The sequence below is a fragment of the Pimephales promelas genome, chromosome 20 (assembly GCF_988280905.1).
Source record: "Pimephales promelas chromosome 20, fPimPro1.hap1.1, whole genome shotgun sequence".
In the NCBI taxonomy this organism is placed as follows: Eukaryota; Metazoa; Chordata; class Actinopteri; order Cypriniformes; family Leuciscidae; genus Pimephales; species Pimephales promelas.
In genome coordinates this window covers 1,194,960-1,211,149 of record NC_142788.1, presented here as the reverse complement: position 1 = coordinate 1,211,149, position 16,190 = coordinate 1,194,960, and the positions used below count along the sequence as shown (strand labels likewise).

The following is a 16,190-nucleotide window of genomic DNA, read 5'->3' as shown; positions in this document are numbered from 1 at the left end:
TAAAAAAGGTAGCTTACTGGGAAAGTTCGATATAAAGTGCAAATTACCATTTTGTATGTAAGATCAACTAATGTAAGATTGTAATTGGGTTCAAACTTTTTTTTGACTTTATAAAACACAATACAATGTAAAAGCCATCCAAAGGTAGGCCTACCCACAAGGGTATCATCCGATGGGTCTGGTGTTTTTAGTGTGAACACGACTGGTGTTCACTTTTCATGAAAAGTATATCAAGATGGACATAAAAATCAATATTTGTTCAACTTAAATTAAATCACTTATTTAACATTGAATCAGCATAATATCAAATCATATTGCTTTGTGTATAGCATATGCCAGTTTGTCCTAATTGTCTTTTTAATTTTCTCCTTTTAATCAGAGACCATGTAGAGCCACAATTAATATGGTTTTGATTCAAAAACTAATTTCCTCATCCTTCAGTTTACATGCAAATGTATTTACTTATGCCCCCAAACTGTTAACAAATTTAGGGGGGAAAAAAATTCATTTTGCGGTAATGGCCGTACACAAGTCTAGTCTAGTTTGTAAGAGTGACCTCTGACCCGACGCCTGACCTAGGCTGTAGGAGTAGCGTAAGTGAGAGTAGTCGCCTCTTGCGGATCAAACAAACAGGGCTGGGCAACAAACTCACGATCCTCTCTTTAAAGCAACATTTCTCTTTAAAAAATCTCATTTTAGACTTCTATACGTCATTAAAAGCTTTGAAGAGCTGAGATTTTTTTTAATATAACTGTGTTTGACTTAAAAAGAAGAATGTAATATATGATTAGGGTGAGTAAATAATGGGATAATTTTCATTCTTGGGACTAACCGTTTAACTAATATTCTTTAAACTATTTAACACATGGGTAATTTAGTATCATACCTGAATTAAGATCTTTGTGACATTGTCTACAGTGCTGAATAACACTTTTCACTCCACAATTACTACTACATCCAAGGTCAGACGGATGACAGAAAGGAGAAGTTGTGATGTTGTCTAGTTGTGTTCTGGTACGGTCAGTAAAGCATCCTCTGGATCTCTGTCCACATCCACATTCTGAAACATCACAAGAAGATCATCAGTATCACAGTAACTCACATCTCAAACAAAGAAAGGAGGTTGCTGGAAAAGAGAAGATAAAATATGGTTAATGTTTGTGAAATCAAGCACTTTTTAATCACAAAGAATGTACACAAAAACTGCAGTTATATATTCATGCAAGCTTACAAATCAGATGAATGAATATGAACTATATTTACTTAAACATCCTTCAAAATGTCCCGGTGAGGCATTAGTGTTTTCATGCAAAGAAAGCGATCCAGGAAGGAGACTGTCGTAATATTTATACTCTCACAATGGGGGCAATCATATCTTAGGTTTGGGCAAGACCCAAGCATGTAGTGTAGCACAGTATTATGGCCTGACAAGTGCTGACAATAAACTTGCTAAAACCGAACAGATCAAAAATACAAAGGAAGCCTTACAAATGAAATCAGGACAGCATTTAAAGGAGCACTTCGACTTTTGGGGACTTTAGCTTATTCACCGTATCCCCCAGAGTTAGATAAGTCCATATATACCTTTTTTATCTCTGTGCATGCTGTAACTCTGTCTGACGCACCCACCGCTAGCCTAGCTTAGCACAAAGACTGGATGTAAATGGCTACAGCTAGCATACTACTCCTAATCAGTGACAAAATAACGCAAACGTTTTCCTATTTACATGTTGTGATTTGTGTACAAATCACAAGGTCATATGAGACACAGCCATCTTTTTTTTCTGTTCGAGGAAAGAAGAGAACAGAGAACAAACACAAGAACTACAAGTGACTCTCTATATTTACCAAACACAATTAAGTTAGTTATTAAGTTGTGATTTGTGTAGTCACAGAGTGTACAAATCACAAGGTCATATGAGACACACAGCTATCTTTTTGAACAGAAAAAGTGATGAGCAGAAAACACAAGAACTACAAGTGACTCTCTATATTTACCAAATACAATTAAGTTAGCCAGTGAAAACATTGAGAATCATTTCTCTGTACTTTTCTGTCAGTTAAATAACGGTTCAAGGGAATTAATAAATGCTATTTACAAAATGTCCCAGTGTTTCTATAACTGGGGTTGTGCTGTACCAAACTGATCTAAAAAGACTCTTTATTCCAGAAGTGCTTCAGTACGAGAGTGTTACTGTGCTCACCACAGGCCTGTCTCTGTGTGTGTTCACTGCTTCAACCTTCAGGAAAATGGACTCAACATCACAGCCTGGAAACACAATAGGAAATGTATAATTTAACGATCTAATTGATCTTTATGTAAACAGTTGTATTACAGAAGAGAGTAAGAGAGTCTGACCATAGGCAACAGGAGTGAGTTTCAGCACCGTGTGCAGAGGACACCTCAGATACGGCAGCTCATCTAGAGAGACGTCAGGAATTACAAAGACTTACATGTACAAGAAACGTCTGTGAACTAACTGTATTTCTGCATTGATCGCTGATGGTCTGTTCAGTTGTTCAGTCACAATTATACACAAGCACTTACAACACTCTTTTATTGAAGACCATAAATTATCATTATAATAATTTACAGTGCAGACTGGAAAAAGTAAGCTAACCCCAGAATTGAACAATTTGTAGTTCTTTCAACTTAAACAAAATCTTTCCTGTAGCTGCTTATAAAATCTACACCAGTGAAGATGAATTTCGAACATCCACCCTATAAATCAAAGCAAGTACTTTCACACCATCAATATTTCTTTGTTTTCTGTCTGTCATTTTCAACGTTGTGTTGAAACACTGACACTAGGGGGAGCTCCAAACGCCTCCAGCGTATTCAGGAAAGGCCAGTGGCGTGTGGCATAGTTATGTATATAAAGGCTAGTTGTGTTACGGCGGAGTTTCCATCGTCATCACCGGCGGCCATCTTGTCACAGGCAAGCTGATGTAAGATGAGTGGTCAGCACGAACACAAATACTTTTATCTCGTTGAAATCTTGACCGATTTACAAACGGTTTGGTTATTAACGTGGCTATAATTATCTGGATGATTATTTATTTATACACTTTTTATTCATAAGTATGGAGTGTCATAACTACGTCTCTGACGTTTATAACAAAACAAACCGTTTGAAAATCGGTAGAAAATTGAGCAAGTTATGGTCATTTAAATAGTACATGCACCATTAACACAATGTTACGAGTGAGCGAGCTGCCTGTGACAAGATGGCCGCCAGGTGCGGACGTCGACCTCCATTGGCCAGCAGCGTGGACGACATATCTAGCCTTTATATACATATCTATGGCGTGTGGAATCTGCAGAGCGCGCTCAGGCATGTGGGTAAAGGGCTTGGGCGCCGCGTTGCATTCTGGGACGTGGCGGCCATGTTGACAGCTTCGCAAATGTAAACACACCAGCAAATCAAACGAGGAGAAGCAGCTGGGTTGGGAGAAAGAAAATAAAAAAGATGTTAATATCCCTAAAAGGATGCGGAATTTCCCGGGATACGTTTAATAGGGAAACCAGGGACCGGTATGTGGATAAAACGGCACTTTAACTGTTTGGATCCATTTGAAATTTCAGCACAGTACGTTACGCTAACTTAATCCGGACAAAGGTAAACTGCGCTCCACCTAGCTGCTAGCCCAGACAGCAAACTGACATTGAATCAACGTGGAAACGACGTCTCTCATGACATTGAAACAACGTTGATTTTGCTCATCGAATTAACGTTGAATCAACGTCAGACGCGGCATTCTTCAAAGCTAAATGAAAATCGAAAATTGGTTTGCTTTCATAACGTTGAAACAACGCGTTGATTTCAAGTTGATTTTCCGTTAGTTTTGAAAGAATGACGCGTCTGACGTTGGTTCAACGTTAATTCGATGAGCAAAACAATGTCAGATCAACGTTGTTTCGATGTCATATTTCCACGTTGATTCAATGTCAGTTTGCTATCTGGGCATTCACACATGTAACATACTTATGTGTTTCAAAAGTGTAGTTAGCAACGTTAGCTGTTTTAAGCAAACTTAAGTTAGTAAGCAAAACGATGCTTAAAGCAAGAGGCTAACAGTTAGCAACAGGACAACAGAGACTGACAGGTCCGATTAAAGGGCTAATGTTAAAGGGTTAGTTCACCCAAAAATTAAGTCATTAATTACTCACCCCCATGCTGTACCAACCCCGTAAGACCCTCGTTCGTCTTCAGAACACAAATAAAGATATTTTTGATTGAATCTGAGAGCTGGATCAGTCCTACATAGACTGCCTAAGGGACTGGCTCTTGACGGCCCATAAAGTCATTAAAGAAAAGGTTTAAATATTCCATGTGCCTACAGCGGCTCAATTATAAGTTTATCAAGCGACGAGACTACTTTTTGTGCGAAAAAACATAAATAACGACTTTATTCGACGATTCTATTACTTCCTTATGGGCGCATGCGCGAGAACTGAGACGAGGACGTTCTCATTCGACTACTTCTTGTTACCGGCTGCTCACCGCTTAGGAGTTTTACCGCCCCCTACCGTATAAGATGATGTGCTGATATAGCTGGAAGCGCAAAACTTTCTGTTTACAAGCAGAGGAAGATGCGCGCTGTACATACGCTTTTTAATTACCGTACTTTCCGCACTTAATTTTCATTTTTGGGTGAACTAACCCTTTAATGTTATGAGAATATTAAAATACGGGATATTTTACAGGAATATACTAAAACGGCAAGACAGCGGGAAAAGAGATCAAGTACGTGAGAAACCCGGAACAAACGTGAGGGTTGACGGCTAACGTTACTAACCATCTCTCCGGATTACTGTGTTCCCACTGTTTGCCGACTCTTTGTTGGAAATTTCATATGGATCCAAACCGTTAAGTGCCGGGTTTAGTCCACATACCGGTCACTGGCTTCCCGGTAACATATCCCGGTAAATTCTGCAACCTTTTAGAGATTTTAACACCCTTTTTCTTTTCTTTATCCCAACTCTACTGCTTCTCCTCGTTCGACTTGCTGTATGTTTACATGCGCGTAAGCTGCAACATGGCCGCCACGCCAGTAATGACGTCACAACACCCAAGCCTGCACACACACACACACACACACTTCATCTTTCTTCAAGTTCTCTTGAGAAACAGTTTGCATTCACCTCTGCAAAGAGCCAGTAGGTTGAATGATGGTGGTCTTTTGCTGTTCTTTATCATCTCGTTGAGGATTGCCTATTGGATTTAAATGCCCACTCTTAAGGAGAGTAGCAACAATCCTCAATCTTCTCCATTTGATGTCAACTTGTCTAACCGTGGAATAACAAATGCCCCTATAGACCTTATTCAGAGCAGCGCCATGACAGGTATGAAAGTGAGGCTGTGAGGGATAGACTTACCGTGTTTCCAACGGCATCCGCTGTAAAAAGCTGAATAAAGCGGCTAGATTAACTTAAAATTTTCCACAGCTTACATTGTCGGGAGTTTTTAGTCAACTGACATTTCTTTGAAAGATATTTTTCCAGTGTTTCATGAGCAGAACAATCCAAAAAACACGTTAAATAACAGTACAGCCCATTGAAGAGATGCAAGTCTATCCCTCACAGCCTCGCTTTCATTCTCATTAAAAATCAAAGATGGCGCTGCCGTGAATAAGGCGAATACCAAGCAATGCAATGTCTTTAGCGATGCTGTTAGTGCCTTATTCTTAGACACAAACGAAGATCACAACACTTTTTATGAGTAATCAATGCAGACATTCAGGGCTCAAGTTGATTGAAGAGACCATTAGTTGCTGTGGTCCTACAATCTGCTTACAATGTTTTGGGAATAGCTGTGTTTGCAAACTTTTTCAGTAAAGCCTGTGTATTGGAGTAAATGGATGCTCCAGAAGTACCTGCACTTTTGTCCAGGAAGTATGCCAGCAGACAGCGCATGACGGCCTGATGACATATGACCAAAACGTTCTCCTGGCGCTCAAGCTCCATGATTACAGGCTCTAAACGCTGAACCAGATCCTCATAGGACTGAACACACACACACACAAATATATTAACCTTTGCATGTAATGTAAATTGAATTGATTGTGGTATTTCTTTGTTGTTTAAAATCCAGTATTCCTGTAATTCTTTTGTCTTTTATGAGCTCAATAAAGGACTATGTCTCGTCTTCTGTCCAAACATACCGAACTACATCAGTTGACCTGTAAATGCGCAAAAACTGTTTCCATTGGAGTTTTGCGAAATATTTCTTTTTTCGAATTGCCTGAAAAACCTAGCCTGGATGCCAGCCCGAACTCCGCACACAACATTTTTTGGTCTGGAAGTTCGGTCTGGACTCGATCCATTGAGGAGAAATTATGATCAGACAAGAAACGTTCGGGCCAATCAGATTGCCAGGGCGGGCTTTATGCGATGATGGACAGATGATCTGCAGGGACGTAATCATCACGTTATCAAAGAGCGATGACTGCAGCTGGAGAATTGAGATGTATAGATTACGCTGTCGCGTCTTTTGTAAAATAAATCGACAGCGCATTAATTTTAATAGACGAACGGAAAACTGCAATCAAGGCATTTGTCGATCGGAAAGATATTTTTAGCATCTCTCCAACATGAACTTATCAGCTGGCTCTGACGGTCGTTAAGAAGATGGGACGTAATGAAAAGCCTGTGGTCGTTGTGGTTTCTCCTTTGGTGGCGTAAAGAAGCAACACTCGTTATTTAACTTCTAAAATAAGTAAGTTCTGTAGTTGAAAACTGCGCTATGCAAAGGAGTTGACTTACTGCGTTGCTCTGATTGGTTGTAGGTCTACCGACTATCCAATTGAGTGCAGAGGTTTTTTTTCCTGGTTCGGTTACGACACGCCTCATAATCAAAGCCCAACGGAGCGGTTTTAGACTCATATTCTATTGAGAATATGAGTCTAAAACCGCTCCGTTGGGCTTTGACGAAGTCAGGCTATGAAAAATCACCTCAAAAGTAAAAACTTTTTTTGCCAGATATGGGAGTTTTTGCAAAATTTGCATGTTTCTATTTTCAATTCGCAATTTAAATTTGCGCAATTTGAAGGGTACCCACATTTTGACGGCCCACATCTGGCACATGTGATCTGGGTCACAAGCAGGCCATAGCATTGTCAGCCAAGAGCAAAGAAATAATCCAGAACTGGACCTTATCTGAGCCACAAAATCTGTGTATTAATTGGCTGAATAATCCTGTTTACAAGCATCACCGAAGGAAAGACAAAAGCAGAAAAAGAGTCGAGCAGAAACACAAGAACTATACACTGTAAAAAAATATTTTCAAAATTTGTTATCACAACGTATTTTCTTTTGTCAAATCAACTTAAATAATTTATTTACTTATTATTTTGAGTTTCTGATGATTAAATTAATCTCCTTCATTGTATTAACTCACTTTTTTACGGAGGCGTATTGCATTCACTTGAAGAAAAAAAAATCTACTCTGTTTTTCTGAATTAACGAGTTAATTTTTAATGGAATTTTTTTTTTGCTCTGTTTTTCTGAATTAATGAGTTAATTCAGAAAAACAGAGCAAAAATAAATTTTCTCATGAAAAATTAACTCATTAATTCAGAAAAACAGAGCAAAAACTTTTTTTCTCATGAAAAATTAACTCATTAATTCAGAAAAACAGAGCAAAAAATTTTTTTCTCATGAAAAATTAACTCGTTAATTCAGAAAAACAGAGCAAAAAAAATTTTTCTCATGAAAAATTAACTCATTAATTCAGAAAAACAGAGCAAACAAAATTTTTCTCATGAAAAATTAACTCATTAATTCAGAAAAACAGAGCAAATTTTTTTTTCTCATGAAAAATTAACTCATTAATTCAGAAAAACAGAGCAAATTTTTTTTTCTCATGAAAAATTAACTCATTAATTCAGAAAAACAGAGCAATTTTTTTTTCTCATGAAAAATTAACTCGTTAATTCAGAAAAACAGAGTAGATTTTTTTTCTTCAAGTGAATGCAATACGCCTCCGTAGCTAGCAGACTAGCAGACCCGGCGCAATCATTTTTGGAGTCATTTCAGCAGACGACGTTAAAGCGCAGACATGGCTCATAAATATCGGATTTCTCCGCAGGTTGGATCGGAAAAATCCGATACGTGAATTACGCTGGTATCGGTCCCGATACCGGATCGGATCGGCCCCATCCCTACTACTACTGTAACTTCATTAAGTGACACAATATTTAAACAATTGGCAATAAAGGATGTTATGATACAACACAATTCAGATTTCTTTCTACTTTAGCACATCTTTACCCATCTCTCCATATGCTACATTCATTCATTTCACTTTTCACAAGCAAAATATAGCAACTCCAAATTGGTGTTGCTAAGAACTGCAATGACCGGGCCTCGAAACACCACCGGCCCAGCGGGAAAAGTCCCATCTGCTCGTCTCTTTTTCTGTTCTCCTCTTTCCTTCAGTGATTCTGCTTGTGAACAGGCTTATTAAGGCTGAGATGACTCCATATTTAAAATACACAGCTTTGTGGCTCAAGGTCCAGTTCTGGATTATTTCTTTGCTCTTGGCTGACATGTGGCATTGCTATGGCCGGCTTCTGGCCCAGATCCGGCAAACAGGAGTGAGCCACCCAAGGGCCGTCATTCCACGCTGCTCGTGGGCCAGATCATCTTTCCACGTGTGCCAGATGTGGGCCGGATCTGGGCCGTCAATATGTTCCTATGTGGGTAATGGAAGCGAATATAATCTTCCGAAAGGCTCACTGCTAAACCAGTAATGCACTGGGCAACACCCAAACACATAAAGCATCCAAAAACATGTATCTCTCATTGCTGTTCAGTATCGACACCATTGGATTGCTGTTTGGGTCTCAAAAGTGTCCATGGCCCAGGTGAGTTTTAACAAAGTCCCTTTGAAGGCAAGTCTCTGACGTATTGTTGATGTGTTGCTTGCCCCAATACACTCACCTCCCCCTTTGGATAGCGGTACCGGTATTTGTCTTGGTCTCTGAGTGCAAACTCCTCAGGAAAGTGTTCTTGAATCTCTTCGTACATCATCTCCTCACACACACCCTGCACACCAACACATGAACTTCATGACAAATATATATATATATATAATACAAAAATCAAAATGGCAACTGTCTGTGGTTTTTTCCCAGTGTGCACTTCAGTCGATCTCCTATAAGTGCACCTAGACTCACAGCATCAATCTCGTTCAGTGCTTTCCATTGCTCATAGGGCACTCCGATCGCCTCCGCAGTCTGGATGGTTCTCCTCATGTGACTGGTCCAGATCTTCAGGTCCAGAATGGACTGACCCCTGATGTATGTCCCGAGAGCAGCAGCAAACTGACACAACATTGCAGATAAATGAATGAAGTATTTTATTTCTTTTCATTTCCTTTTCCTCTTCAGAATATGGTCATCGATAACAGAGCATATTTAAACAAAAAAATAATAAAAACAAAATCTCAGCATGTTCAAAAGAGAAATTTATATTTACCTTCCCCTTTTACAAATCTAGATTTGAAACGGCTACTGTTTTCTCTTTACAAAATATCATAATTTATCCTTTTTGAGAGAGAGAAAAAAAAACTTAATCATTTGCAGTACAATTTATCTAAAAATAAGTCACACAATACAATTATAACGTGATAAGCGTTTTAAAATAAAAATAATAAATAAAAAAAAACACAAAATGAAATACTGACAATAATATGAATATTAATGGAATGGCAAGAAACAGACTGTATAATAATTCAGTCAATAATTCAGTTTCATTAATAAATGAAATCGTGAACTTTATTTAAATTGTTAAATGCATCATTCTGCAAAAACACGAGGAGAATTCTCCACATGAAAGACCCTCAACTGGAAGATCAATGTGCTATGTCTTTTATTTTATTCTTTATTGGGTTTATTATATCTGAATTGTGGTTCGGTTATAATAAACAGTTAAAACATCATCAATCCAGGACTCATTGAAAGTTCTGCTCCGTTGTTTTAGATTTGCGCTGACCTTCTTTCCTTGTGCAGAGAGACCGGAGTCCCCTCCGATGCGGCCCGAGACGTTGAGTTCACTCTCTCCATGTCGACAGAGGTAGATGGTGCGAGGGGTGACGTGGATGTTCATCAGGTAGTAGACGATCCTGCTCTGAATATGGTCCTGAACCTGATTCACCAGGTACCTGCTGCCCACGTTAAAGATCTTAATGTATGACAGGTTCCTGTGGACACACAGTAATGATGAGCACTTCCACTACTGTCATGTCAAACAACAGATGTACGCTTGCTGTGAAAACTGTATCATACCACTTCCCTTTAAAACAGTAATATACCGTAGAAAACAGTCCATTCTGGGAAATATGTTGTTTTTGAGGAAAATATACTGTGAGTTATCCATCAGCACTGATCCTCAACAACTCGTCTCCATACCGGCGTGATTACTTCAACTTCCAAACAGATGGAAATGGACAATTCTCTTAAAGGAGTAGTTCACTTTTGAAAAAGCTTTTGCTGATAATTTCCTCGCCCCCATGTCATCCAAGATGTCCATGTCTTTCTTTCCTCAGTCGAAAAGAAATGAAGGTTTTTGATGAAAACATTCCAGGATTTTCTCCATATAATGGACTTCAATGGGGTCCAAACGGTTCAAGGTCCAAAAGACAGTTAATAACAGTTTCAGATGCAGCTTCAAATGTCTTTAAACGACACCAGACGATGAATAAGGGTCTTATCATGCGAAACGATCGCTTATTTCAAAACTTATTCCAAAAATGTAACTTTTCTAAGGACAAATGCTAGCCTTGCTCTATTCTGTGAGGCGCGTTTGTAACGTCACGTTATACGTAATTACGTTCAAAAGGTCACGGGCGACGTAGCCGGAAGTACAGAGTCAGTGTTTACAAGTTGAACGCATAGGTTGAACGTGCAAATTAGCTCAAACGCCGTTTACAAAAAAAAAAAAGGAATTAAAAGGTAAAACGACGATGTCGGACGATTTTGACTCCGGCTACGTCACCCGTGACCTTTTGAACGTAATTACAGTATGGGCGAAAGTGTGTCACCTGTCTTTGTCATCATCTAAAGGAACATATGCGAGTTTGTAGCAGTCTATTCTCTTGAGGAAGTCCGTCACAGCCTCCTCTTCATCACAGTCAGCGTAATCAGGACTGCTCAGCTTCACTTGCTGCAGATTCAGACGGAAAGCAAAGGTCTTTCACAAACATACAGTATCATTCAATACAAACTTTCAAGAATACCAGATCATAGTTTAATAATTATGCAGCTCAAGAAATAAATATATATTTTAAACACATCATATACATTCATCACATCATATATCATTTTAAACACGTGAAATAAATTGTATTACCTTGATGTTTGCTGCAATGATTTCTGGGTCATCACAAAGAGACTCAATAAAAAAGACCTACAAGAAGGATAATTCAATGTAAACTTAAAAATAATATATTGTAGAGATATTTTTAATTCATTTCTAAAGATGAAGCATTCATTTTGATGAATATCGACTCATCAATTCACCTGTTTCACTCACTTTATAGCCGTTCTCTTTAGCGAAGGTGAGAATCACCTCTCTACGCTCTCTTGTTGTGTTGGTCGCGTCGAACACCTGTGGGGAATTTCATTTCCAGAACTGGCTTGATTATCATCGAGAATCATCATAGAGTTTTTACAATATATTTACACTGTAAAATGAAATTAGTTCAAAACAAGAAAAAAATGCCTTAAGGATTAAGGATGTTTTACTCAAAATCGTTAGTTTTCTTAAATAAAAACATACAAAAAGTGAGAAAAAAAAAGTTAAACATTAAACACTAGCATATCTCTCAAGATCTCAGCAGAGGAGATCAAAAACAGCTTTACCAGCTTCACTTATTACTAACAGTTTGACTTCATTTCTGGCATACATCTGCAGGAGTTCTTATTGAGAATTAACAGAGGTTTAGAAAAAATATATATGTTACAGTCACCATTGTGGTGATCAGTGTTTCCTTTAGTTAAACAACTACAGCTATTCTTACGAGAATAAAAGCTTGTAAAGACACTATCATTATTTGCTTTTTCAATTTCAGCTTCACCATAATTAAATTGCTTAGTTATTTTACATTTAAATACAATTCACAAAATTACTATTTTGTCTATGTTTTCAATAAAATAAACAGCCTTGGTGAACATCAAACATTCAAAAACATGTTTAAAAATGTTAAATATTTCCAACTGGCTGGTTGTGTATAAAACATTAATCAGAAACTACTGTGATGATACATATGGCCTTATTAGCTGCTAATTGTTCAGATAAAGTTAAGTTTCTAATCACTGCTCTTCTAAATTCATCAAGATCTGCGGAAACGTTTGTAACTATCGTCCGTGTTCAGATGTGTGTGTGTGTGTGCTTGTCACTTACTGCAACTTGTCCATGATCCTGAGTGAAGTAACAACACACGTCTTTCAACGCCGCCAGAGCACACGCTCTAAAGCACAATTTACCAGAAAACTAAAATACAATAACACAATAAAATACAATAAAATACAATAAAAACTGAACTGAGCTGGATGATGACATCACTGTTTCTCCAGGTGTCCTTGTTACAGTGTTGCAGTTATAGTTATATATATATATATATATATATATTTAAGTACTAAAAATATCACGCACCTACATTTACTTAGGATAGGATAAGGATTAGGATTTGGTCGAGGGTTAGTTGCATGTAATTATGCATCATTTACTGTTATTTCTATGGTAAATATATGCAATAAGGACACTGTAAAATAAAGTCAAGTGTTACCATTATTTTACATATATTTTTCATTATTTACACCATATACATGTTGATCAATATATTTTCATTCTGAATATTCAGAACAATAGCATAATTGGGAGTGTGATATAAACAAGAACTTGATATTAATGTTGGAGAAACAGCACTCCTTCTCATGTGATGTTACTTAAATGAAGCTCTGTAGTGTAAAGTGTGAGTTTCTCACTTGCGAATCTTCATGGCCTCTTCGTTGTCTGGGAGGAAGAATTCGTAACTCTTATAGGTGTGTACGGCGTCCCTTCGGTACTGTCCAACGTTAAACACTGTTAAAATAGCTTCACATCAGTGACTGTTTACTGCAAGAAATAATGCTCTATGATTGTATTTGGTCTACAGAGGCACATATTACGTATAGACTTGTGTTCTTTAAAGACTACTGAATTTGGAAAAACAACCAAACATTTTGACAAATTTGCTTAATTAACATTGAAAATCCCCCAAATGACCACTCTGACTGTTATCAATAAAAATGTACAGAGTTCAATATACCAGTCTGCAATGACCTGTACTGACCAATAAGTGTAAAATAGAAAAATATTAGTGCCTAAATCAACCAGTAGCCTTGACATTTTTTAGTTTTTTTAAATATTACAGTTAATTTATACGGAGGCGTATTGCATTCACTTGAAGAAAAAAAATCTACTCTGTTTTTCTGAATTAATGAGTTAATTTTTCATGAGAAAAAATTTTTTTTCTCTGTTTTTCTGAATTAATGAGTTAATTTTTCATGAGAAATTTTTTTTTCTCTCTGTTTTTCTGAATTAACGAGTTAATTTTTCATGAGAAATTTTTTTTCTCTGTTTTTCTGAATTAATGAGTTAATTTTTCATGAGAAAAATTGTTTTTGCTCTGTTTTTCTGAATTAACGAGTTAATTTTTCATGAGAAATTTTTTTTTCTCTGTTTTTCTGAATTAATGAGTTAATTTTTCATGAGCAATTTTTTTTTTGCTCTGTTTTTTCTGAATTAACTCGTTAACTCGTCAGAGCAAAAAAAAAAAAATTCCATGAAAAATTAACTCATTAATTCAGAAAAACAGAGCAATTTTTTTTTTTCTCATGAAAAATTAACTCGTTGATTCAGAAAAACAGAGTAGATTTTTTTTTCTTCAAGTGAATGCAATACGCCTCCGTACATTTAGGCTTTGTTGATATTAAAGTGTTAATTTTTTTAAGCAATTTTGTGTCTCATTTGCATATAGCCATTTTTTCATCCATTTGCCAAATTGCACAAATAAATAATAGAACATCATTGTATTTATTAGCTTTGATATTCGCCATTATTAACTCTATTTCAATACGCATGCAATTATCTTCATTGCTAAATACACTATAACTAATTACAGGGGTTGGACAATGAAACTGTTTTTACAACACAATAATTTGTTAGAATGGTGAGGGCCTTATTTTGCATCCAAATACAGCCACAAGTCTTGCTGTGTGTGTTGGTGCATGATCATGCTGATACACGGTTTGAGCATCAGGTGCTCATGATCCTCCAGAAGGGTTTGGTAGTCCTCGGCAGTGTCGTGTCCATCAAATACAATCAGGATTGTCATGATATTGGAGGTCAAACCATCACTGATCCACCCGTGCTTCACTCTGAAGATTGGCCGCCAGAACCTCCAACATTGGCCAGTGTTTCAGTGTCATTGTCCAACCCCTGTACATTTTAAAATCTATGCCCACAATTTTTTACTAAATGTTTAAGATTTTTGAGAAAAGGAAGCATAGTTTCAAGAAACGTTTTAAAGCAATAAAGAAAAACTGTAATGTGTGAGAAAATGTTGTGCTTCTACCTGTTTCTTAAATTGAAATGTTTGTATAATATGATGCTTCCATGAATAATAATTCTCACCCTTGGTGGGAACGCCGATCCAGTTGAGGTAGCGCGTGAGTTTCTTGGAGATGTAGGTCTTTCCACGGGCTGGCAGACCGACCATCACTATCATGGTGGGAGAGTTGGTGAACTGCGGGACTGATGCTGAAACAACCACACAATGTCTAATTACAGTAAATCAATTAATCCCATGATAGTTTCACACACATTATAGTAAACTAACAGTTGATTTCAAACTGACGCATCATTTAATATGGTTTTATAATGGGTTTCTTTAACTGATCTCTATGGAGACCGAATGTATACACTCCCACTCATGCCATTGTTAATTACGGTAGTGAAGTTATTCATTTTACTAAAGAAACAGTAGTGTCTCATGTATCAGTCGTGTGTGTGTGTGTGTGTGTGTGTGTGTGTGTGTGTGTGTGTGAATGGCAATGAACTGGACTCGAGTGAGGTGAATAGCCCAGAGGACACAAACCATCATACACTTTCAAACTATAACACACACACACACACACACACACACACGCACGCACAAACACGCACAAAACTGATTTTTATCACAATTACTCACATAACAAAAGTATAAGAAAAAGTATTTGGAAATATTCTCTGGATGATTTTATTTTAAAGCATTTTCACTATGCAATATGCTTTTCATCTGTTTATTACACACTAACTATCACTTCTTACTTAGGCAGTCTCTTATAAAGAGTATATGGAAGTTTTATAAAAAATTGGTCAAAATTGGTTATTTATAAAAATATTGTGTCAGCATAATGAATAAAAAAGATGTAGTCTTATAACTGATGGCAAGAACACAGAAAGAGTCAGGATCACCTTTATCTATATAGCGCTTTTTACAATAGAGATAGTTTCAAAGCAGCTTCACACAGCAAAGATTGAGAGAGATGTCTGACTTACAGCCTCTTCTCTGTCTCAGTCTGCTGCTCATCCACGGCACCCAGATCTTCTCCAGACGCTTTTGTGTAAGCTCCATTACGTGTATTTATTCTGTGTAAGATATGTACAGGTGTGTATGATAAATGCACAAAGTGACCTGTCTTCTCTGACGCATGCGTAACCTTGTCCACTTTGCAGCAGATGTGTTTAAACGGGTGAACCCTGGTCGAGGAGGCGCATCGAGCACCTGTAACAGCCGATCAATATTCACTACAAAACAAGCTTGATCTCAATATATTATGCAACTAATAATCATTCAAATAATTCCTCCTTTCCATCATCGAATCATGAAGGCCTGTAATGGATTCATTATATTCTCATAAAACACTTCCCTCGTTGATTTATGGTTATTTTAAAATCACTCGAAGTTTTGAACTTTAATATAATACTTGGCATGAGTCCATAAATATACGTTTTGTATTTAATGAACACAATTCCCATGCATTTCTATTATAATACATCATTTAATGTTGTTGTCTGATGATGGTTATTTTATGAAGTTTTATGAAATGTCATTAGATGCACAAAAAAGGGCCATTTTGAGTTTTGGAGTTAATTTAGA

General features: G+C 37.2%; 1 protein-coding gene across 1 annotated transcript; it reads right to left on the bottom strand.

Annotated features, from left to right (window-relative positions):
• Window positions 1-167: 167 nt before the first annotated feature.
• On the bottom strand, window positions 168-15,785 carry LOC120479051 (6-phosphofructo-2-kinase/fructose-2,6-bisphosphatase). The gene is made up of 14 exons (XM_039671324.2): window positions 15,590-15,785; window positions 14,681-14,806; window positions 12,991-13,087; window positions 12,407-12,473; window positions 11,537-11,611; window positions 11,354-11,410; window positions 11,046-11,167; window positions 9,998-10,205; window positions 9,181-9,327; window positions 8,945-9,049; window positions 5,878-6,007; window positions 2,360-2,422; window positions 2,205-2,269; window positions 168-1,060 (listed from the first exon to the last, which is right to left on the bottom strand). The coding sequence occupies exons 1-14, from the start codon at window positions 15,663-15,665 to the stop codon at window positions 1,001-1,003; spliced, it is 1,398 nt and encodes a 465-aa protein (XP_039527258.2). The 5' UTR covers window positions 15,666-15,785; the 3' UTR covers window positions 168-1,000.
• Between the last annotated feature and the right edge of the window lie 405 nt (window positions 15,786-16,190).

Bases quoted from the DNA above. Each gene is read 5' to 3' on its own strand.
- LOC120479051 (XM_039671324.2), bottom strand. From the start codon at position 15,665: ATGGAGCTTACACAAAAGCGTCTGGAGAAGATCTGGGTGCCGTGGATG. The intron at 11,612-12,406 runs GTAAGTGACAAG...AATTCCCCACAG, and splicing joins AGGATCATGGACAAGTTGCA to GTGTTCGACGCGACCAACAC. The intron at 11,411-11,536 runs GTGAGTGAAACA...TCCTTCTTGTAG, and splicing joins CTAAAGAGAACGGCTATAAA to GTCTTTTTTATTGAGTCTCT.